This window comes from Hetaerina americana, unplaced genomic scaffold (genome assembly GCF_022747635.1).
Source record: "Hetaerina americana unplaced genomic scaffold, ioHetAmer1.1.p SCAF_6, whole genome shotgun sequence".
Taxonomy (NCBI): domain Eukaryota; kingdom Metazoa; phylum Arthropoda; class Insecta; order Odonata; family Calopterygidae; genus Hetaerina; species Hetaerina americana.
In genome coordinates this window covers 81,127,844-81,153,034 of record NW_027287205.1, presented here as the reverse complement: position 1 = coordinate 81,153,034, position 25,191 = coordinate 81,127,844, and the positions used below count along the sequence as shown (strand labels likewise).

Genomic DNA, 25,191 nt, shown 5'->3' with positions numbered 1-25,191 from the left:
CCTGTCATCAACTCCCTCCTCCTTGTAAAAGCCTCTATGCCTAGTGTAATTCTCCTCCTCATGTCCCAACTACTTGGCCATTTTGGTCCAAAAAACTTTTGAGATATGTGAACTGTTCGACCTTCTCTAGTTTTTGCCCTCCTATTTTAATGTATAGCATAGCCTTTTTCTTTCTAGAAAATATTAATTCTCATTCCATACCTGTCGCGGGGAATTTCCAATTCACTAAGCAATGCTTGCAACCCCTTGGCTGACCGACAAACTAAAGCTTGGTCATCAGCAAACCTAACTGATTTTATGAATTTCACACCCACTTTCATTCCTACCTCCAGTTCTTCCCATGCCTCTTTAATCATTTCCTCTTCATACAGGTTGAACAGCAACGGTGATAATGGGCAACCCTGACATTAATTACCCTGCTCAAAACATATTTTCATCCCCCCTCCACCCCCTCACCTTCTACATGTTCCCCACCCTTCTAACGCTGCCCCTCCAAACCCTTCCCTTCTGAATTCTCTCCCTACCTTCCCCTTCCATTCATCGTTCCAACCCTCGTATTTCCTTCAGTTCTATCTCTCTCTTCATTGATGAAGGTGGCTACGACCACCAAAAATTAAAAAAATAGTGAGTCTCTTTTTTTGTGCGTTTCTGTGTTTTCGTCTGTGTCCGCTAGTGCTAAGTGTTATATATATATATATATATATATATATATATATATATATATATATATATATATATATATATATATATATATATATGGAGTAAATGTTTAGGGAAGCAAATTTGATATTTCAATTATCTAGCAGATTCAGTACTCATTGTGTCAAAATTTTACTTAACTTAGCAAAGTGGCGGGATAATGGAAGGCCGTACTTCACTAGGACTTATCACAACTCATGCATATAGTGTAACAAATGTGAGGGAAGTGACTCTCACCAATGGACAAAAAATACAACTTGTCCGCCTGCGCAACCCATGGGGCAATGAAGCGGAATGGAAAGGGGCATGGAGTGATGGGTAAGTTATGTAACATAGCATTTTATCAATTCTATATTTTACAACATATGGGCATACTATTTTTTCCAAAACACTGGTGCACAAATCACCTTATATGCAAAAGCAAGGCCTTCCATAGAGTTGAGTCCTCCCCGGCACTCACTACTGTAAGCCTTTTTTTACCCAAGACAGTCAATAGCCCTACATGTCAATATTTACTTTAACAGGTCAACGGTACCGGTATCACACATTGAGCTTTGATATGTGGGGGTGGCAGGATTTTTCAGTGGTATCTCAATCACAAGTTGAGGTTGCATTTGGATTATGCTATCCATTGGAAGAGATGTTAAATTGTTTCACCCCTTGACACCTTTAATTGAGAGTGGCATAAAGCAGACACCAGTTTCCTCTCCACCTTTCATCCCTGACTCCTTAAAAATCCTCCCTTTACCCAATCACCCTTACTTATCCATCAACATATAAATATAAAACTTTGTCTTTCCACGACATTATTATTATTTTAGAAATACGTTGCAATTAGGCGATTTTCCTGTTGGCAACGGTCAAGTTTGATCAGAGATAACTCTTACAATGAAAATTACATACAAACACACACTAGAAAAGATAAGAGACAAAATATTCTTACATAAAATGACACTTCCACATCACATACAAACAAACTTCCACATCACATACAAAATGCCATCCACATCACATACAAACAATATTTTAATAACTACAATGAATACTAAAAAGAAAGACTTGTACTTTTCCACAGATTTTATTATACGGTACAATGCGTTTCACCAACTTGCAGCATCATCAGGTACATCAGGTACCAGACATCAGTCTTTCTTTTTAGTATGGATATTAAATACTTCCACGAAGTGAAGCCTGAAACAATAGAATATAAACTACAATGAAGTTTATTACCCAGTGGCTGCTTTACATTTATATTTAAAACTTCTAAAATTGGATGGAAAGGGCTCAAACAAACCTCCAGGCAGCTGGTTCCAATCAATAATAGTTCTATTTAAAAAAGAGTATTTTTTCTTATTTGTTTTTTGCGTCATTATTTAGTTTTAGAAACTATTGTTGGTTGCTGTACGGTTGTTTTTTTCCTTAAAGTTAGGCTTTTCTATCTCTTTCCATAAATCTTCCCACGCTTCATTCTTTTTAACAACTTTATGCATCGCGCCTAACCTACTCCTTTTTCTTCTATATTTCAAACTCTCCCATTTCAGTATATCTAACATTTCCGTGACACTATCTGTTCTTTTGTACCTTCCGAGTACATATCTTGCTACCTTTCTTTGAACTTTTCCTATCTTTTTAATATGTCCCACCTCATATAGATCCCATACTATGGAGGAGTTTCTAGGATAGGGATAACTAGTACCTAATGTGCTTTTTCTTTTGTGGCTACACTACTTCCTTTTGAATTTCTCATTACCCAATGCAATACTTTAAATGCCTTCCGTGTCAAATTTTCTACTTGGACTCCCCACCCAAGATCCCTAGTTAAGTAAATGCCTAAATATTTGCATTGACTGGTACATGGGATTCTTTCTCCAAAGAGGGTGTAAATTTCCTTTTCTGCATTCTTTTTATTTGAAAAATGTATATGCTTACTCTTACTTATATTAATGCCCATATTATTATTTGTAACCCAGTCACCAAGGCAATCGATGTCATTTTGTAATATTACGTGGTCATTTACATGTTCTATCCGTCTGTATATAATGCAGTCATCAGCAAAGAGTCTTATTTGGGAATGTAAATTGTTTGGTAGATCGTTTATGTAAATTAGGAAGAGTAATGGCCCTAGAACATTACCTTGTGGAACTCCTGCTAATACGCTCGCCTCATTTGAAAATGTATCCCCTAATTTTACTTTTTGAGTTCTACCTCTGAGAAAATTTTTTATCCATTGTTTTACCCTCAAGTCCAATGGTAACGAATCCAACTTTAACAATAATTTATCGTGAGGCACTCGGTCAAAAGCTGCCGAAAAATCAACAATTACTGCATCCACTTCCTTTCCTACGTCTATTGCGTTGCCGATGTATTGGCTTAATCCCAAAAGCTGCGTTTCACACGAGTATCCCATTCTAAACCCATGTTGGTGTTTGAATAGCCATCTACAGGTATCTCTTGCCCACCATTCCTGAATGTAGTCAGCGATTCTTTTTTCCATTATTTTGCAAACAACTGAGGTTATACTTACCGGTCTATAATTGTTGGCTATTGTTTTATCCCCTTTCTTGAAAATTGGTGTAATATTTGCTTTTTTCCAATCATTGGGCAAGGCATCATTATTTAAAGTTACTTTGAATAGATGACTCAGGTACAAAGCTATTGTGGTATCACCCAGTTTTAGAATGTCAATTGAGATATTATTTGGTCCCACTGACTTATTTTTCCTCATCCTCCTTATTTTTTTCACAAAATAGGAGTCCTCCACGATAATACCGTTTGTCGAGGGCAGTGAGCTATTTGGTGCTCTTATGCTGATGAAGTTCTCTGTCGTTTCTGAGCTATTTAGGCAAGCCTTATTTTCCTTTTTGTTTTCTATTCCCCGAAAAATATCCAAAGCAATAAAGTGCCTGAGATATAGGGCCATCTTGATAGGGTGGGAAATGAATAAATAATTCATGCCTTTATTATAATTAATCTTATGGAATTACACTAATCTTGAAACATCAAAAGCCACTGTGCATCATACTTAAACGCATAAACAAGGTAAGGTAAACTAAGCTCATAGGTTCATGCCTTATTTATGAGAGAAGTTGCTATCTCATTTTAATTAATTGAATTTAAATATTGTTTAGAGTAACCCTAATCACAGGTACAGTGATCTCAATCAGAGCAAAATCATGAATATTAATACAAATAGGATTAAAAATCAACTTATTATCATTTATCTCAATAATAAATTAAAACAACACACTATGCAAAAGAGAAGCATTAATAAAATACTTTCTTACATGTCGGCCTTATTGGCGGCGGGGTAACGTCCTCGCCTGCCCACTCAGATGTTGCTGGTTTGATTCCCACCTAGGTGGGTTTTTCTCCACCTAGGGCTTGGGTCTTTGTAATTGTGTAATTATCTTTAATGTAATATGTAGGGGTTGGGTGGGTGGAAGAAGTGACTAAGTCTCAATCTCGCCCAAATGTAGTTGCTCAATAAATTAAACAATAAATCTACCATGGTCCAAGTGACCCCAACTGTCTGTTGCCTCCTCCAATAAATATTAGCACCTTGATTGATGTAATTGTGGTAATTATTTTTTTAATTTGTGGCATAGATATTTTTGTTCTTTTCTGATAATGTGACGGGGCCTAGGCAAGGACGGTGTCCTTTATCGCACCAAATAATTCCTCACTACTGTGGCAGTTTTGAGTATTAATGTTTTTTGCATGTTTCTGTGGATATATGGTTCAATGTCTATTACTTGAATTCAGGGCAATAATGACATTTTTGCTGGCAATTTCTGTTATAGACATAAATAACGCAACAATTATGCAATTTTTCTTTCAAAGTTCTTTCAAACCAATGGCCAGGGAAGTGTATGTTGCCATTTGTTCTTCTTTTTGAGCTACATTTGAACTATATAGAGTAGATATAAAAAAACCATAAACACAGTAATCAACCTGAAGGTCAATTTGGTAGGTGATGGTAGAGTTCACCCAGTGCTAAGCCCAATGGCATGTGAAATTCACACATCAGGGTAGGGGGGCCAGTTCCTTTCCCTATGCCGGTTATGGTTTCCCAGGAAGATCTGGTACCCAAAAAATCACATACCTTGGGTGAAGCTGCAGATACCCAGAGAGGCCTGCCCGGTAATCGAACCAAGGCCCTCTGGTCAGTAGTCCATTGCTCTACCCCCTGGACTACTGCGACCAGAGAAGATATATCTTTTGGTGTATTGTGATTAAAACTTTGTAAAGAATGTAACCACTGTTCTACTGCTTATTATTGTCTCATCAGTGTGTTGTCGAAGCATTACCAATGTAACCAACCCATGTTTTGAGGAAGGAAATTTTCCAGCAGCTCTAAAATATTCCAAACCCTACCAGTCTATAAGAAAAGTTATCATAATTTCATTAACTAAAACCCCATATCCATAGTCCCTGTTTTGGGGAAGATTTTTGAAGCTATAGACTCACATATTGCACATAGAAATATGTGAGTTTTCCAAATCACAGTATAGTTTTTGATCTGAGAAATTAATAATTATGGCTGTAGAGTCCTTAGTTAATTATGTCATCAATACTTTTGAAGAAAGGGAATAAGTCTATGGGACCCTACATCTGTAATTTTAGAAAGGATTGTGCTAATTATTCCATATTACTTTCAAAGCTAGAATATTCCAGTACCAATGGAGTTAAACTGAAGCTGATGAAGCCATTATCAGGCAGTCACCGATTGGTCAAAATTAATGTCTGATGATTTAAAGCTCCTAGAGCATTTAACAGGGCTCTATGGGTATCCCAATACTGTTTATCAACATGATTAATGATTTGCCTCACAATATGAAATCTAGGTCAGTTTTATATGCTGATGGCACTACTTTTGTACAAACATGTAAACATCTAGAAGATATGAAGGCAATATCTAGTGATGCCGAAAGACAGACTAAGGAATAGTTTGATATTAATTATTTACATTTAAATGCTGAAACAATCCAGCATATTCTATGAAGTCTTAAAACAAAAATAACTAAAACTGAAAAAATCCTGGGAATTTATATTGACACAAAAACTTAGAAAACTCAAAGATCTCATTTCAAATGAGTATCATTTAACATGCCTTCTTTTGATGTCACTTGAATTCTGGCGCTGAATTATGGAATTATCCCCCACATGTTAAAAAAATCTTGTTGCTACAAAAGATAGCTATCCATTCTCTTGCGAATATTCCACCAAAGGATTCTTGTAATCCTTTTTTTACTGGGTAAAAAATCATGTTTCTATTTAATATGTGTCTTAAAGACTCTGGTTCATGTGAAAGTTAATCTAGAAATTTACCCATTAAGATCTGATATGCATAACTATACCATTATTGGCAATATAAATTTGAATAATAAATATTTTTGACTGATCTCTACTTGCGACTGATTTTATAATGTAAACACTCATTTGTAAAACTGGATACCAACTCCGTAGAAATTAGAATGTATCCCGTGTTTCAAGAATTGTGTATATGTATACCTGGTTACTTGCAAACCCACTTCATTTGATTGATGGATTTTTTTGACCCAATCTTCATCACATTAAAGAATTTATGTTGTGTTTGTTTATATATTGAACTAATTATAATAATAACAACATTTAATATGATCCTACCATTTATCAGAATGAATAAAATATATTATTATTATTTATAGTTTTGACCAATTTAATTTGCATTCCTCATTTTCAAGGATGTTCTCAGGAGTGAACATGCAGTTAGTACTGAGTGTTGTAATTAGTTGATGCTTGAATCTTATTTCTTGGTGTATTATTTTCACTGCTGTGCTGTCTGTCAGCATATTCTGTTCCAGCAAGAATATTAAATCAAGCCGTCGTATGTTTTATAGTACCTCCAAATTGGTGGCTATTTTACATTTATCTGTTCCTCTATTTTGTTTCATCATGTACTTTTCTGTAGTTCCTAATTGCTACTGTTATTATTTTATTACTGCAAGGGTCATTTATTGACTCACCCATGTAATATCGTTATTCATTTAACATGCATACCATTGCTTTTTTTATTCTATAACTTAATATTGCAGCAACTTGAAAACTTATTGGCGGAGCATTATTTAATTCATATTTTGGCCTGTGCAATTCATATAGGTCAAGGGAATGGAATAGCATTTCACAAGAAGACAGGAATAAAATTGGCCTTACTTTTGACAATGATGGAGAATTTTGGATGACCGTGCAAGATTTCAAACAAAACTTCTCATCTTTAGATATGACCCATCTGGGTCCCGAAGCATTCAGAACTACAGAAGGTGATGGCAGGAGAAGGTGGGAAGTACAGGAATTCCATGGCCAATGGGTTACAGGTGTCTCTGCAGGAGGATGCAATGTCTGCACAAGTGAGTTTCACAATGCTAATTGACCTCATGCGTTTAATGGATCTACCAACTGATGTCCATTTCATATATATTGTTGGAGGGAACGTAGGGCAGACAAAATTACAGCATTGAGTTGTGGAATTAGGTGAGCAGCAGCCAAAGAGATTATTTTAAAGAGGGAAAATAGGATTGATTTATGTTGTTCCCAAATGCATTGGTATTGCATAAGGATAAGGTGGGTGTATTCTAAAGATTTTTGGCAAGAATATGCATGAAGTTTGGGGTGGATATCGGGAAGAGTAGCAGATAGTGGTAGGGAAATGACTAAAAATGCATTCGCTTTCCAAAATTGTTTTTACCTACAGACAAAAGGCACAGCGATGGGAACGAGGGTGGCACCATCATACGCCAATCTCTTCATGGGCCATCTCGAAGAGACTTTCCTGTCACAGCAACCCTCTTTCCTGAGTCCACTACATAGACGACATTTTTATTCCCTGGACTTATGGCTCTGATTATCTCAACAATTTCTTATCCGCCTTAAATTCATCTTTCACTGTTAAATTCACCTCTTCCATTTCAGACTCCACAATCACCTTTCTTGACACAGACATCTCACTTCAAAACAACAAATTCATCACTTCAGTACACATCAAAGCCGCTAACCATCAGCAATACCTACACCACACAAGCTGTCATCCTCAACACACGAAACGCTCAATTCCTAACTCTCTCTCTATCCGTGGACACCGAATTTGCAACACCACAGCCACTCTCAACAAATACCTTCTGAGATCCACCAACCCTTTGGCGCCCCCCAGTGACAAATTTCCCAATATTTCCCCAACTTGCAACCGCCCCCGATGTAAAACCTGTCCTCTTATTATGCCTACTCCCCTCTCCCTACATCCCCTCATTGCCCCCTCACCTCGTTCCCACGCTAATTGCCTCTAAAAAAATATTATTTATCTTTTATCATGCAAACATTGCACTTCCTTTTACATAGGCGAATGCATTACCCCCTTATCCATCCAAATGAATAATCACCAGTACTCCGGCAATTCTGCCTCACTCTCTCCTCTTCCTATCCTTTCACACGCCAATTTCCACAACCTTTCATTCAACCAGTGTTTTGCTCTCAGCATCCTAGAATCCCTACCTGATTCAGCCACCAATACAGAGGTGGAATAGACAAGAGACAAGGAAACCAAAGGAGAAATAGACAAGACACAAGGAAAGGAAAGGACACATCTCTTTCTTCTGGCTATGCGTGCCACGAAACGCACTGTTCCTTTCCTGTATGATGTTGTATGAATTCTAACCCACTGTCCTTTCCTTTCCTTGTGTATTGTCTATTTCTCCTTTGGTGGGTGAAACAGCCCCCTGATGCCATCTCTTGGCTGAAAGAATCGGGGCGCTTGGCGACATATTAGACCCATGGATCTCAGGGTAAATTAACTCTCCTTGATAGCTCAAGTGGTTAAGAGCATCCGCCCGGCAAGTGGAAAGATCCGGTGTTCGAGTCCCGGTTGAGGAAATATTTTTACTCTTGTGATCCGTTCGATTCCACCTTCCCCACCTCTATTGTGTTCGTCTTTTATATGTGTTCCTATCCCTTTTCCTTATATCTGTTTCTATATATATGAGTATATATATATATATATATATATATATATATATATATATATATATATATATATATATATATATATATATATATATATATATATATATATATATATATATATATATATATATATATATATATATACACACACGAGGGTCATCCGGAAAGTAGTACCCGTTCGTGCCGCATGAAGTGCTGACGACGCGAGTAGCCGCTGGACGAGGTCAGATAGCTTCAGTGGCTTGTCTGCCTTCTCTGAGCCAAGTTGCGTGACGCTAGCATTGCCTGTGTTGTTTCTGTGATTGTTTACAATGTTTAAAAAAATTGAGAATGCCGCCAGTTGTGAAGTGAGGGCAGTGATTAAATTCCTCAATGCAAGAAACGTTCGCCCATGTGATATTCATCGCCAATTAAAGGAGGTGTATGGAGACAATGTAATGGACGAGTCGTCTGTTCGGCGGTGGTGTCGCAACTTCAACATGGGGAGGGGGAACACACACGACGATGAGCGTTCGGGGAGACCGTCTGTCATTACAGACCAACTGGTGAGCTCAGTTGACGAATTCGTGAGGAACGATCGGCGCGTCACAATTGATGACATCTGTGAGCATTTTCCCAATGTTTCTCGAACAATTGTTCATTAAATTGTTAAACACCATCTGCATTATGCAAAAATTTGTGCAAGATGGGTCCCTCGCGTATCTCAATGAGCTGGCGGCGAAGGACTATGCAGCAGGAATACAGAAACTTGTCACACGTTATGACAAATGCCTTAATTTGCTTGGAGATTATGTTGAGAAGTAGTTTAAAGTATCCTCTTTCAAATAAAATTTTTTATGTTTGTTAATATTTACTTTTGTGTCTTAATTTCACGAACGGGTACTACTTTCCGGATGACCCTCGTATGTATATATATATATATATATATATATATGCTTTCGTAGACGTAACACGGAAGTGCCGAATAGTACAATACACAGTAACACACAATATAGAAACATAAAAAAAGAAGAACACTCACACGTTATTTCTTGATATTTCGACGGAAACAATCCGTCTTCCTCTGAAGATATAGAAGTAATGAATCATTACTTCTATATCTTCAGAGGAAGACGGATTGTTTCCGTCGAAATATCAAGAAATAACATGTGAGTGTTCTTCTTTTTTTGTGTTTCTATATTGTGTGTTACTGTGTATTGTACTATATATATATATATATATATATATATTTGTGAGTGTTAGATTAATTTATGTTAATTGTTTGTTAGGAGTACAATTTTTTCTCTTTTTTCATTTTCTTTTACAAAGACATATACCATCAAAATCCTCAGTATCTCATCACTGTGGAGGACCCAGACCCTGAAGATGGTGATTATTTAACCAAGAACACTGTCATAATATCATTAATGCAGAGGAGTAGGCGTGCTATGGGGCAAGGAGCAACCAACCTCTGCATAGGATTTTCTATTTACCGAGTAAGCCAATAGTAATTATCTATAGTTAGTCTACCATGCAGATCTAGATTTTATATCGTATAGTCTCTGTAAACAAATACATACTCTTTACCACTTCTATAATAAAAAAAGAAAAATTTTCTCCTTCAACTCTACCATCTTCAGAGACTCAATTTTTTAAAATATCTGTAGGTAAAGCATCTTACTATTATTCCAATTTCTTGCCCATCACAGTTTAGAATTTGAAAAGGCCTGATTAACTTGGATTTCCAAGCACATTTCCAGATGAAAACTGTTTCACTAACACCCCAAATGGCACCTTCAAGTCAAATAGATGACAAGTTGAATAGGTCATTCTTTCCCTTGCCATTTAGTCTGGATAATCTACCGGATATTACCGCCAGACATCCTCATCAGAGGATAACTAGGTTTACAAGAATTTCTTTATTCTTTAATAAAATAACATTGGTATATTCATTTGTACTTTCACTTGCAGAAAGAAGGGCTCTTTTAATTCTGACAGATCATTTAATTCTTTCACTCATTGATTGTGAAAAATAAAAAATATGAAAATTTTCACAATGTATATGGAATTCCCCCACTCCTCTGCCAACTAATCAACGCCAAGCAAAACTTCTTTTTTTTATTTCAACAATATTTGTATAATTTTTGTTTTCTCTCTCAACAAAGTATTTTTTAACAATGTATTTTTTTGTTATTTTATATTTTCAACAATGTATTTCAATATTCCTTCTCCTAGTCAGCTAATTTATCAATGTTACCATTCCTCCTCCTCTGCCCCCTCTTCCTACCTCAACCAATCCTTGCTTTCCTCCCTGCCGCCTCTTCCCCTCCATCCAGAGCTATATATGCTGCGTTTGACTTGTATTTTTACCTGATGATGTTATACCATAGCAAAACCTAGGTCGTAATAAAAGTTTTTTATGTGGAAAGGCAAAGTATTTTAAATTTAATTTTAAGAGTGACAACTGATATTTCTGTGTCTGATCCATAGGTGGAAAATCCAGAACGCCAGTCCAAACCTCTTAATGGTCAATATTTTATGACCAATCCAGCAGTAAATAAACCAGCTTATGCTTATCAACGTGCAGTAACAAGTCGCCTCCTTCTTACACCAGGCACATATTGCATTGTACCAACAACATATCAGTATTGTGTAGATGGAGAATATCTATTACGCGTATTCTCTGAGAAGTACAATGAAATCAAGTAAGTACAACTCCAATTTTTAAATCCAGCTTAAATATATCAGGCAACCTTCAAGGAGAAATGACTGTGTTATCTTTAAATCAATAACATGAAAATGAAAAACTATGCGGAGAAAATATGGCATTCAACATGTCAGGTAAATCAGATTTATGCTAATGTAAGCAAAATCTCTTTCAAACAAATAACGATAACATTAGAAGTAAGAGCAAGCAATAGTAACAATGAAGAATAGGCTTTCAATTCATCTTTTAATTTATAAGAATTCTTGTACATTATCATGGCAAATATTGCAGCATTAAAAGCTGAAAAACTACTTGTCATCAACCCTGGCCACTCTATTAAGTTCATTTTTTGAGATTAATAGAATTGGCTTAGTTTTCAAGTAAAATGTACATAAAAATGCATAAATGCACTGTTTGGTGTTTTTAATATATTTTCATGATTCTTTTGTGGGATGCAACCATAAAATGATAAATAAAGATTATAATTTTGGTAATCTACTGAGTGCACGTAGGTTTTTAAATGGGCATTAACACTAGTTTATATCCTCGTGGGCCTTTAAGGTGCTTGGCTTGATGCCATTCAAAATTCTGTTTTGATAAAAACTCACCAAAAAACTCACCAAAATTTCTCTCTCTTATCACAGCCTTGAATGTTTAACAATCACTCATTAACTCTTCTCACATTATATAAACTACTTCTAATTTCTTCAACAATCGCGAATACCAGCAGGGTATGAGGTCAATGCCATCCCTCTAGATTGACGACAGTACTCTCATCAACTTCAGATATAATGCCATATGTCACGCTTTTGAGAAAAGGCAATGAATAGCAAGGAAGCTTCAATTGTCTAGCCAGTTGCTATGCCACTCACAATCCTCTAGCTCAGATTACTACCTGCCAGTTTTCATACTTATATTTTCCTTCCTTCTTTTTAATCAAGTTCCATTATTCTTTTAATTATTTTCAATTTAAATGACCAAAACGCTGCTCAAATATGCAAACCGTTCCATTTAATTTATACCATCCTGCTTTAATGTTTAATTTAGATTTTTCATTTATTTATTATTTTTCTAGGTTTAACTTTCTTATGATTAATATTTTTCCCATTCATTTCATAACAATCCTCTAATATATAAAAAAATGACCACAGTCTTTTAGCTCACTGACTGACCAAAGTTTTAATAACCACAATCAACTCCTCTCCAACTCTTATCCCCACCTGCTCATTCCTCTCTTTATCGCTTCATAAATGCATATATTAAACAGAAATTGGCATTACTAGTTTTTGACATTGGGTCCAATCATTTTCTAGATTCTTATACCCGAATTTCCCCAGTGTCTTGATAATGATAAAATAACAGCTTATATTTCTTTTTGCTAAAATTAATATAGAAATCACAACATAGACAAGCATGGCATTCATTTCCCCAATACTTCTCTTAAGGATTTGGATTCTAATTAGATATTTTTTTGTGGATCATTAGTTTGCATGCTACTTTGCTGTTTTTTACCGATTTTCCAATTTCCGTGAATCAATACCTATCCAATTTCTACATCTTCTAACCTTACTTGTGCACTCTGATCAGGGATATGAGTTAAGAATATAATGGCTCTACATCCAGTCTAATCATATCATAGAATACTTAATTAACTTCATTCAATCTATTCCATCAAATTTCTACTCAACATCCAATAAGTGAACAAAGACATCCGGTGCTCCATTTCCTCCTAAATGCAATTTGACATTTTCAAAAATAATAAACATCTTTCTTTTTCCTCACCTTTTGTTTATGCTCCTCAGTAGGTACTGACCTTTCCACAGGCAATATTAAATTTCTGATTTTTCCTTTTGGATTTTTTTTCTATATTTCACACAATAATATTGTATTAATGTTGATTTTGATAAGTTTAAGAAATGTGAAATTAGATTTGTATGATGAAATAATCACATTATTCACACTAATAAATTATGAACAAAATAATTATGCCTTTCATCTTGTAATCAATGTTTCCTATTATTACCCTAATCCAGTTATATTTACTTAACAAATAATAAAAACATATAGCCCTAGCATTTTTAGAATGAAAAGCTAACTAATGTAACAATTTCATTTCAGAGAGCATGATGAAGAGATTGGAGAAGAAGAAAGTGAGGTAATGAAACATTTTAACCGCTTCCTATAGTTGTCACAAGCCCTCATTGCCAATTTTGATGGCCAAAGTTCATATTTCATACACTTATTCACAAGGCTACAACTGATTCCTGTGTTTTCTATCCCTCCATTTAATCCCCACCTGACAAATTATGCCCCTTTTTCAATTGTGGGAATCATCATAAATGCCAAAAAACGGTTGGTAAACAAGAAACTATTTTGCCATTTTGGAACCACCCAGCACTGAGTCCTGGGCCCATACACCTACCCACCTCCCTATTTGCAGGGCTTCATCGCTCAATTAAACATCCAGCCTCATAAATTTGTATTTTCAAGTGGCCACCTTATAAATTATCAATAACTTTCATTTGAAAAATATCATCAATGTATATCGCACCAATCTCAAGATTCAATTTGGAACCACATTATTAGCGTCTATATTAAAAAAGTATCACTGAAGTCTGCTTTCATAAATTAGACAAGGTATATAATACCTGAATAAAGAGTTCATAATGCAAGTTCAAACACCTTTTCCACTCGCAGGCATAAATTATCACATTTGAATGTTTTTATAATAGGCAGTAATTACAATTTCTTTCCTAACATAATTTTCCTTACATAATACACACCCAGTATAAGATGTACCAATGTTTACTGAGTGAAATATGAAAATTTTGGCATCCCTCTGCAAAATATCACCTAATTTTATGAGCATAATGTGGGAATATTACATTTTGGCCTTCCACATTAAGTGGAAAAAGATTCCATCCCTTCTTACTTCCACGCAAGTGATTTATTGGGATATCATTTCATATGCAGACGATGGAGACTTTACAAAGCAGGTCCAAAACAATTTCTAATGCTCTATTGACAACCTATCCCCCTGCACTTGCAGCCTCTACTTTCTTGATGTGGCATTCATAATCGCAGCCAGTGGAAAGTTCTCCCCAACCTTACTTCCCAGCAAATACGTCATACTTTGAGTGCAGAAGATGGTATATTTCAATTATAGAGATGATGGTAATGCCAAGTGGATCATGATAAGGATGAATGGCTGGATTGGTCCAGGTGGGGAAGCAGGCCTGACAGTTGAATTTTGACACTCAGTCAATTAAGAAAAATACACAAGTTGCTTCTCCCAAATGGACTGCATGTCAAACTTCCACATTGCCAGGCCTGATTCTCCACCTTGACCTCCCTCTCTCTGTATGTTGTCATTACTTTTTATTAACAGCTTTTTTCACTAATTTCATTTATGGCCAATATATTAACCTAACCAACACATACCTCATATCAATATATTCCCTCATTAATGTAATATCTCAGTCTCTCTCCCTCATATCTCCCTTCCAAAGATGACCAAATTCTTATATCACCTCTTGGATCCCTCAAGTTTCACCACATTAAATCCTGAAGAAAACTGTCTTTCCTTTGAATTTCTCCCCTTATGACTTTGGATAATTCCACCCAACCCCACCAATCCCACCCCCAGCAGTGCCTTTGAATGTTCTGAAGCACATCCACTGACACACTATGGCCCTCCACCGATCACCCCCCCTCCCCCCCCAACCTTCACAGTCGGAGATAATACAAATGACTGATTTGGCAACATGGTGGTCAGCCTTCCTTTCACACCAACAAGAGTTTAAGAAATTTCTCTCCTCAATAATAATAATAATAATAATAATAATAAATTTATTGGTCCTGTTGATATGTTAGTACATATATAGGCCTTGTCAAATATACATTAAAATAGTAGTACATATTACAAGATTTAAACATCATACAGCAATATTAACAGTCATTTAAACAAGAATTCTTTTACATTGTAAAAACAATTGTCAAGTAAATATTTTTTTAATTTAATTTTAAAATACACCAGTCTTTGCTCATTTTTTATTTCTATTGGCAAATTGTTAAATAATTTACAACCCATATATGTAGGCCCATTGCTGAACATAGAAAGTTTATGAGAACTTGTTACATAATTGGATTTTTTTCTGGTATCATAGTTATGCACATTTTTATTTGTTTTTAAGTTAAATTTACCTTCAAAAGTTTTTACAAATAAAGGCCTTCCATTCTCCCCCAGACTCAAAGTTAATCAAGTGACTGCCCTCTACTTCTGAAGAAATCTCAAGTGGAAAATATTTTGGGATGCCCAACTTCCACCCCAACTATGTATCGCCCAAACACATTCATGCTTCACTACTTAATGTCTGACCTCCATCCTCTCAAAAACTGGAAACTATTCCCCAAAATCATCCAGCTGAAATCTTTTTCAACCTTTTCCTTTCCAAAATGCAGTCCATCTTTCCTTGATTACTTGAGCCCCAAACGTAACTTTTTCACTGTTTTAAAAATTTGATCAGTGATATCGAAATTATCATTACCTCCATTGATAAATGCCACCTCAGTGCCATGACCTTCACAGTGTACTTCTCAACTCCTCTTGACTACATTAGTGACCCCGACTGACAACTCTTCTACACACCAATCTTCTACCTGACCCCAAAATATCATGACATCGCTTTTTTTCCAAGGACCATGGCCAATCAAAATCCATATTATTAACGGTAAATTTTGTTTCATAATTATGAATATCAATAATGTTTACTCATGCATGTTTCCATCTTCATTTAGACATACTACAGTTTCTAATAATCCACCATCATTATCACCATTCACCACCATGGTGATAATATGCCATTAGACTCTGCAATTCTGACACAAAGAAAGCAAGAGAGCACTAATCTAAATGCACTCTAACTTGATTGTGAACTTATTCAAAATATGTAGGCTCTTGTCAAAGGCTGGAGCATAGGAATTACAATCTTCAAAACTTGCAGAATATTCAGGGAATTTGGGCAAATAACTTTGTTTCTTTTCAAATGAGCAGAATATACTGTTGAATCCCTCTTCTAAAATGTACTACCCTCCATAATTATATGTCTGCTAAAATAATTTGCGTGCACTTGCTTCATCAAGGAAAATGAAGAAGAGGAAGAAGCAGTTGATGAAAAGATTAAGGCAGCATTCACAGAGGCCTGCGGAGATGATCAGGAAATAGACTGGAAAGAACTCAAACAGCTACTAGACCCTGTATTTGAAGAAGGTGAGAGCATGGAAATGCAACCCATTCTTTATTGAAATATTAGAAGACAGTAAAATTCATCTTACTTTCAATATTGCCTTTGTCACTGTTACTAATTTATGAACATGTATGGATACATTAAAAAAATAAGGTTACTCTCAATCCACATACCCTAAAGGAAAAAAAACCACTGAAGCAAGTTATAATTATTTTGAAGTTCAATTTATAACCTTGTTACACTCTCAACAGCAGCCTACTTAGTTAATGCCCATAGCTTTATCTCTACTTAGTTTATGTCATACCTCCACTATCTCACATGTGCAAAGAAAGGCTATAACCGAGCACCATAAACACCCAAAATTCAGATGTTTTCATAAAATTCAAATAGGCTACCAACCAACAACACAAGTTGACCTCTGTGGTAATTTTTGGTCACTGAATTTTTCTAACTTTTTATTTATTCTTCATTTCATCCTCAAAAAGGTGTCATTTTATTTCAGCGCTCACATTATATGAGGGTGATTTGAAAAGTCTAAGCATAAATGGCAATCACTCATTTTTCAAGACATATCATTTTAATTTTTCGACAGTTTCCTTTAAGTCTTGCACATACATTTTATTCCATTTTGCTCCAATTTTTTTATCCCTTTCAAGAAATGTGGTTGTTCCAAAACTGTATAAAAAGTATTTGTTCCCAAAATCACCTTGTTTGATTCAAATCTACTTCGCACCAGCTATTTACTCATGTTGGAGAAGAGTTAGTAGTCCGAAGGAACCTAATCTATGAGTGAGGATAGGGAGGGATGAGTGAATCCATCAACCTTACAGCAATAACGACAGTGGAATGAACTGCTGCATCATATCACTATGGAAAAGGACTTTTTACATGGGCAAAAATGATTGCTTTGATAGCTCAGTTTTAAAAATATCTAATAACAATGCAAAGCATGTAATAGTTAGACCTGCTTTTAAATATAATATGATTATTCCTTACAAATCCCAAAAAACAGTCACTATAACCTGCCACGTTGAAGGAATGGCATTTGCCAACCTATCGCTTGGATTGTTACTTGGCAACATGTTTCATGACTCTTATATTCTCCTCTAAGGGTATCTGTTTGCTATATGGAAGGATCCAAAAATGAGAACACCAGATATATGGACAAGGGGTTGAGAGGAAGGAGGGAAGGGGAATGTTGGTTTAAGGATCACATTTGATAAGTGGGATATCAGGAGAGGCATAATTGTCCATTGATCAAGCTAAATTCCATTGATAATCAATAATTTTCTAATATCCATCAAGCCTCTCCTTAGCTCACCACCAATAGATGCAATGTGGTTACAATTAGCTTAAGAATTCCAATTTATAGTATATTACAGCATAGACTTAATACAGCAATTGTTTGTCAGTTGATAGCATATATATTTGTATGCATGTAAGTTAAAAGGATTTTTGCATGAATGTACACACCACTGTGGGTACAGGTTTGCATGGATGTGTTGATTTTGCATGTGGTTTTGTTCCCTTTTATAAGTGATGACCGAACACCCAAGATGTAGATGAAGATTATGTAGATGAAAAAAACCAATCTACACATCAAACTAATACGACCAGTACGTCAGATTCAATAGAAAGGGTGATCATATTGCATCGAAATCATATCATTGACAATTGTTAATTCTTCTACCGTGACAAAAGATTACTTATTCATTCAGGAAAATACAGTTTTTTTTATTGCTGCTCCACAGTTGTTATTTGAAAATCATACAGCACTCCACTATTTTTCAGAAACAAATGAGAGAGGAATTTCTAAGAATAACTGCCGCAGTATGGTTGCCTTGATGGATGGAGACAGAACAGGAAAATTGGGCTATGAAGAATTTAGGAAATTAGTGCTCCAGACTAAGAAGTGGGCGGTATGTATTCTGGGATATTCAAAAAGACTTCCTTGCCAGCCCTTACAAAAAAATAACAATTCACAAAATTTATGCATCCACTTATACTTATGTATACTAAGGGGTGCTGACTTAAAATTGGTTGGTTCAATAGTCACCTTGGTGCATAAGTTATTCAAAACAGTTTGGAGTTCCTGTACATGTCAACATTTTTTCATGGTTAGCTTATGAATATTAGAGTTTTCTTTAACATATGTTGGCAAAAGTGAGTTGAATAATAAGGAAAATTGCTAGCTTCTTGTCAGGCCCCCCATTCAGGGAATACATATACAAATGGGCGATAAGGTAAAAAAATTGCCAGGTGACAGCATGAAGGCTCAATAAAGGACTGCCCTTATTCATTTGAAATGTTCATAATATATATAGACACATGTTGTTAACGTGATAATTACAATGCAAACAAATTATAATTTCCATTGCTCAATTCTTTGTTGATATTCATTATATGGGTTTCTGACAAAATGCATAAATATATGAAATACCAAGCATGTATTTACGGTAAGAAAAATTTTTCAAATTGACAATTAAAATGTTGATTTTCTTCTTGTCTTCTAAGGGCATATTTGCAGAATATGACAAGGATGAATCTGGGAACCTTGATATATCTGAACTGAAGGCTGCATTATCTGGAGCAGGATTCACACTCAGCAAACATGTTCTGGCCATGCTTGTGCACCGTTTCGCAGATCGAAAAGGAAAAATTAACTTTGATGATTTTATTGCATGTGCTGTGAAGCTAAAAGGAATGATGGGTGAGTTTGTCACCAATCAATTTTACTCTGCGATCTCCAGTACCAAGTTAAAAAGGCTGTTAGAAACCTTAGTAAGCAGTTAAATATTTGGTTAGATGTATGAGGGGGCATAGAGCTCAACTTGCACTATGCCCATCAGTGTATGTAATTCACTTAGGCAGATAGGTTGGTTCCTCTCTCTGATAGACCAGTAATTTGCCAGGAAGACCTAGCCAGACACCACTGGGGCAAACCAGGGGCTATCAAAAAAATACAAATATGAACTGTCCCTCACAATATAAAAACCGTGGCCCCAGAAGGCTATCATAAAAAAACCTATAATATCAAATGACATACAAATGATTAAAAGAGAGACTTTTAACAGCTATACCATAAAAAAAAGAGTCCATGTGAGATAAGACATATGCTATATGGCCTGGACCACAAATGAATGTCTTCAGCTTGTTCTCCAGCATTTTTGAGTCTTGATAATAATGAGATTGCAATGCAATAGGCTGAAATAATTACTTAGCCCTTATCCCATTATTGATCATTTACTTAGGTCTAAAACATTTTACATGAAATTTAAAGTCCATTATTGATATTACTTTTTCAAAGATCTCTTTCAACTTGAGCAAATATTTTATCATCCCAACTTTAAACTTGACTCTAAAACGGTATTTTTTTGAGGCCAAGATTGACCTTGTTTCAGTAATACCTTGATATAACTAGTCTATTTATCCAGTCCCAAGAGATTTTTTTATATCTTGAGTTTTGCTCTACATATTAATGTTGCATACCCGACTCTGCAAGTCCAAAAAACTATTAACTGAAAGAATTCCTTTTACAGCTATTTTCAAGAAAAAAGATAAGGAGAACAAAAACACTGCCACTTTTAACTTGGAAGAATGGATGGAAGCAACAATGTATTCATGAAGATCCTATAACTGCAAAAATTATAGAAGAACTATGGCATTAAAAAAACAGCTTTTAATGTGATTAAATGACTATAAATTCATTAATTAATGGGCATGCATTGGTTGTGTGATACATATAATAGTAAATACTGATATGTAACTAGTAGAGGGATCAGACAGGGGGGTAACACACCTACTGACTAATTTCAGGAGCTTTTTGTTTTGTCATGTCTCAAGGCCTTGGTGTTTTGGTAAAATCTTTAAGTTCACTATTTTGGTAAACTGATAAGCAGGTAAGGGTTCTCAGGATTTCTGTGACAGCATGGCCCCCTCAAATCCTGATCTAATCCAGAAAATGAAAGTTCAATACTGACTGGGGAATATGAGACAGAAATAATTAAAGTGTTTAGAGAAGGATGTTGAACTTCATATAAATAAGAAACCTGTTCAATATAATCTGCAGTGTTAAATTCATATCTTACAAAGGGTATTTTATTGTTATCATATAGCACAACCTTTTGAGTTATGTATGCACTAACTTGTATTGAAGATACAAAATGATACATAAAAATAAAAAAATTGAATAAATATGATTTAATAAATACATAATTGAATAAAAGTTTTACCAATTATTTTTTGTCCATGTTTGTCTCCTACTTGTGAAGGCTTCTTTGCCTGATGCAATTGGTCCAAAAAACTTCTGAGGGAGTGAACTGCCCTAAACGTAAACAATACAAGCTAACCTTTATATTGTTTACATTTATCCTCATTCCATGATGTTCACACGGACTTTCCAAAGCACGCAACTGTGTTTGCAACTCCTCTAACTGGCCAACAAAAGCTTAATCATCTGCAAACCTAATTGATTAAATCTTTTATCTTTTTCAGTGCCCTAACCTTCCTTTCACCATTGTTACTCTTTTTTCCTCTTCCACTTAATCTCCATCCAAACACCCTTCCTATTTACTTTTTCCCCTCTTTTCATGATGAATGACATTGATCCCACTTCATCTTGGTTATGCCAGATTCAGAAAATTTCCATCAAGCTCACCCAATACACCTGCCACTCCTGAATTTCTTTTGGCATGCTTTGCACTAGGCATCATTCCCAATGGTTTATATAAAAAGTTCCCTGTATCAGGCTTACCTCCCATCCTACATCCTAGTCTACATGCACTCAAGTTTCACCACTCATTTCTCTTTTGCAAGTTCATTCGTAATCAATATAACAGTCACATGTATAAATATCACAATTCCACACATTCATTATTTTTCTTACTTCCCTACATCTCCTCCCCATGGCCACCAATACCCCAAATTCTACCAAGCCCCTACCACAAAAAAAACCATTCCCAATGTGCCCCTTCCTTGCCAGTTGACCAAACAATAGATACTGCTGAACATATGCTAAACCTATCATGCGCTACCCTGAACGAGCAGCAAACTTAACTTCTGGGAAAAGGCCTCTCATTCTCCTCCACTCCTAAGGACAATCACCTGACCATCGTTTCAGATGCCATAAAATTTGCCAGAAATCTAAGATGGTGACATTTCTGGGCAATGTAACCCGCCCATACACAGCACCCTCACTAAGTTCTGACCACCTTCCCACCTAGGACCAAAACCACTCCCTCTAAATCACCCGGTCGAAGTCTTTATCAATCTTCTCCAGCCCAAATTATCTAGTCCTTCTTCCCTTAACTCTCTCAACCCAAAACCTAACCTCTCCCCTGCAGATATAGCAGAGTTAAAAAAACTCATACCAAATCCCAACCTATATATCACTTCCATGGACAAAGGTTCGACAGTTGTAGTCCTAAACACAGCAGACTACCTACAAGAAGCTAACAGATTACTCTCAGACACTTCTTCCCACAAACATATTCCTGCTGACCCTAACCCCACATTCCAAGAGGAAATAATCGCTTTCCTCCGAGACAATGGCCCTAATGAAAATTTATCCCCCAGTGACATCTCCCTCCTCTCCCCTTTCCAATCACAAACCCACTACTTCTATATCCTTCCCAAGATCCACAGACCTAATAACTCACTATAGTCTCCTCCTATAACTCCCCGATGGAAAGAATTTCCACCTTTGTGGACTATCACCTCCAACCTTCAGTCCACTCCCTTCCCTCCTATGAAAAAGATACCTACCACTTCCTCAGATTGCTCCACTCAACTTCTCTCCCTCCTGACACCCAAATCACTATGGCCACAATCGAAATCACATTCTTAGACATCATTCCTCACTAAGGCCTTTCTTCCCTACGCCACTTCCTCTCCAAACAACCTACTCCTCACATCCCCAGCACCAAATTTCTCATCGATATGGCTAATTTCATTCTCATCCATTACTCTTTTTCTTTCAATAATAACTTTTACATCCAAATTAAGGGCAGTGGCATGGGAAGTAGATTCAACCCTTCATTTGCCAACATCCTCCTCAGTGTCTTGGAAGAGAATTTCCTTTCCAATTAACCTCTGAAACCCCTCCTGTGGCTCCGATATATTGACAACGTATTTCTACTTGGGCCAAATAGCATTGATTCCCTCAATTCCTTCATCTCCAAACTCAACACTTCCTCATCTCTATCTTTCACCTCCACCATTTCATCCTCACAGACCACCTTCCTCGATGTCAATATTTTCCTAATCAATAACAAACTCCTGACCTCTGTCCACACTAAACCTACCTATAAACAACAATAACTCCATTACAATAGTTGCCAGTTCTCCCATACCCATCCCTCCCTTCCTTCCTTACTATCTCTCTATCCGGGGGCACCATATTTGCTACCATCCCAAATCCCTAAACAAATACCTTAACAACCTTCACCAATCCCTCCTCCAAAAAGGATACCCAGATCCTCCCCTCACTAAAAAATCCTCAAACATTCCTACACCCACAAGCCTGCCTCAACCACAGACTAGCACCCTCTCTCAATCTGTACCAACTACTTCCCTGGCATTCAATCCCTCAAATTCATCCTCAAAGACCTGTACCCTATCCTCAAAAATCACAACACTCCCTCCAACCTTCTTCCCAAATGCCCCTCTCTCACCTGTCACTGCCAACCTAGCAGATCTCCTCAAATCCACCAAGCCGCTCCCAAAATCCCCAGAGCCAAACCCACTCCATGTCATCGGGGTATATGCAAAACTTGCCCTATTTTCACTACTCCACCCCACTCCATCCCACCTTTTAACAAAAAAAACCGATGCCATGACCTTGCCTGCAGATGAAATGGTCTTTGCCTTCTTTGGCGCCGGTGCTTCCATTTGAATCCATTGTTTTGATTGTCCTTTTGTCACGGGTGTGAAGTAATGAAATCATGTTTCATCCATAGTTATGAAACGGCACAAAAATTCTGATTTGCTGCTGTGAAACTTTGCTAAACACTCAATTGAAACATCTTCACAACACTGGTTTTGTTTCTTGAGTGTGAGCAAATGCAGCAGCTATCTTGCACACAGCTTTCTCATGTCCAAATTTTCAGTTAACATGCAATGTACCACACTTTTTGAAATACCTACTATGTCTGCTAGCTCACGCACTTATAGTCGACCATCATCCAGTATCACTTGTGGATTTTCTTCCCCGTTTCTGGATTCGTTACCTGATTTGGTCGAACAATGCAACGCTTGTCTTGACAGCTCATATGGCCTCGTTTAAACTCTGCGACCTAATATTCATCAAAATTCAACAAAAACATTCACTATTGATGGCTGCCAAGCAAATACTAAACAACGTGGTGTCTTCAAACTTGAAACATACACTTTATAGATTGCACACTTTCTAATACAGCAATATTTGCCAAACAACTACTGCCATCTGTAGGTCAGGCCGGGTACTTATGGGACCAACCTCGTAATGGGAGTCAGTTCCCTTACCTGTTTAGGCTATGGTTTCCGAGGAAGAACTGGTCCCAAAAAATCGTACAGCTTGGGTGGAGCTGAGGGTGCCCAGAGACATGTCCAGGAAACGAACCTGGACCCTCTGGTCAATTATTCAACAAATATGTACATACCTTTTTTTCAAACAAAATATTTACCCGTTTAAACAGTATAAATATTTATTTTAAACAATTGAGTTACAAAATAAAAACACTGCCACATGAATGCATCTGCTGCTTAAACACACATTCATAATTAAGAAACATTTCAGTTTTAAGTTTAACAGATAAAAATAAGAACATTCATTCAATCATTTTTGGACACTTGTTTAACAAAAGTAACGTCTTCCTAGTACTACATATCCAAGTGAAATTAAAAACCTGTCCTGGAATGGAATTGGGTCCCATGTAACATGAGCAGCATCAGAGTAAATCCTCTCATTAGTATGCAGAAAGCAGAACTATTCCTGAGATGAAACATTAGAGCAATAAATGTTAATGATCAACAATTTTGAATCGCCCATTTTGGAAAATATATAGACAATTCAGTCTTCATTACAACTTTTACAGTCTTTCATTAACTTTATCTTTGCAAAAAGAAATTTTAGCCATGCAATTTAGTGTTCATTAGTAAATTTATAAGTTGCAAAGACCAAACACTCCAGAATAGCATATTAAGGTTCATTTTACCTTTGATATTACTCACAGTACGAATGGAAGGTTAAGTTATTGACAACAATGAACACACACACATTTGCAAGGTTTAGTTTAAGGAACATACAATATAAGTATAAAGAGTGAGCATTTAGATCATACATCAGATATTAACTGCCATTATACCTAATTTAATTATTGCATCTTCATTTTGCTCTCTGCCAACAACTGTCAGCAGCCATAGAAACTTATCTTCCACCACTTGTGTCACACTCGGGAATAAAATTGCCACTATTTCACATCATTTAAATGGTTTGAAACATTACCCACAAGCTGACAGGAAAATATGAGAGATTTATCACCAGAAAACCAACAAACTAATAACATTGAATGAATAATATGCTACATTATG

At 36.2% G+C, this 25,191-nt stretch overlaps 1 protein-coding gene across 1 annotated transcript in view; it reads left to right on the top strand.

The window, feature by feature from the left end:
- Positions 1 to 17,799, top strand: part of LOC139695474 (calpain-A-like) — a 91,319-nt gene extending 73,520 nt beyond the window's left edge. Inside the window, exons 20-26 of the mRNA XM_071594260.1 lie at positions 845 to 1,017; positions 6,838 to 7,085; positions 10,000 to 10,166; positions 11,161 to 11,375; positions 13,496 to 13,532; positions 16,520 to 16,646; positions 17,735 to 17,799. Coding sequence (XP_071450361.1) covers positions 845 to 1,017; positions 6,838 to 7,085; positions 10,000 to 10,166; positions 11,161 to 11,375; positions 13,496 to 13,532; positions 16,520 to 16,646; positions 17,735 to 17,799 — 1,032 coding nt within the window. The remainder of the gene's footprint in view (positions 1 to 844; positions 1,018 to 6,837; positions 7,086 to 9,999; positions 10,167 to 11,160; positions 11,376 to 13,495; positions 13,533 to 16,519; positions 16,647 to 17,734) is intronic.
- Positions 17,800 to 25,191: the final 7,392 nt, after the last annotated feature.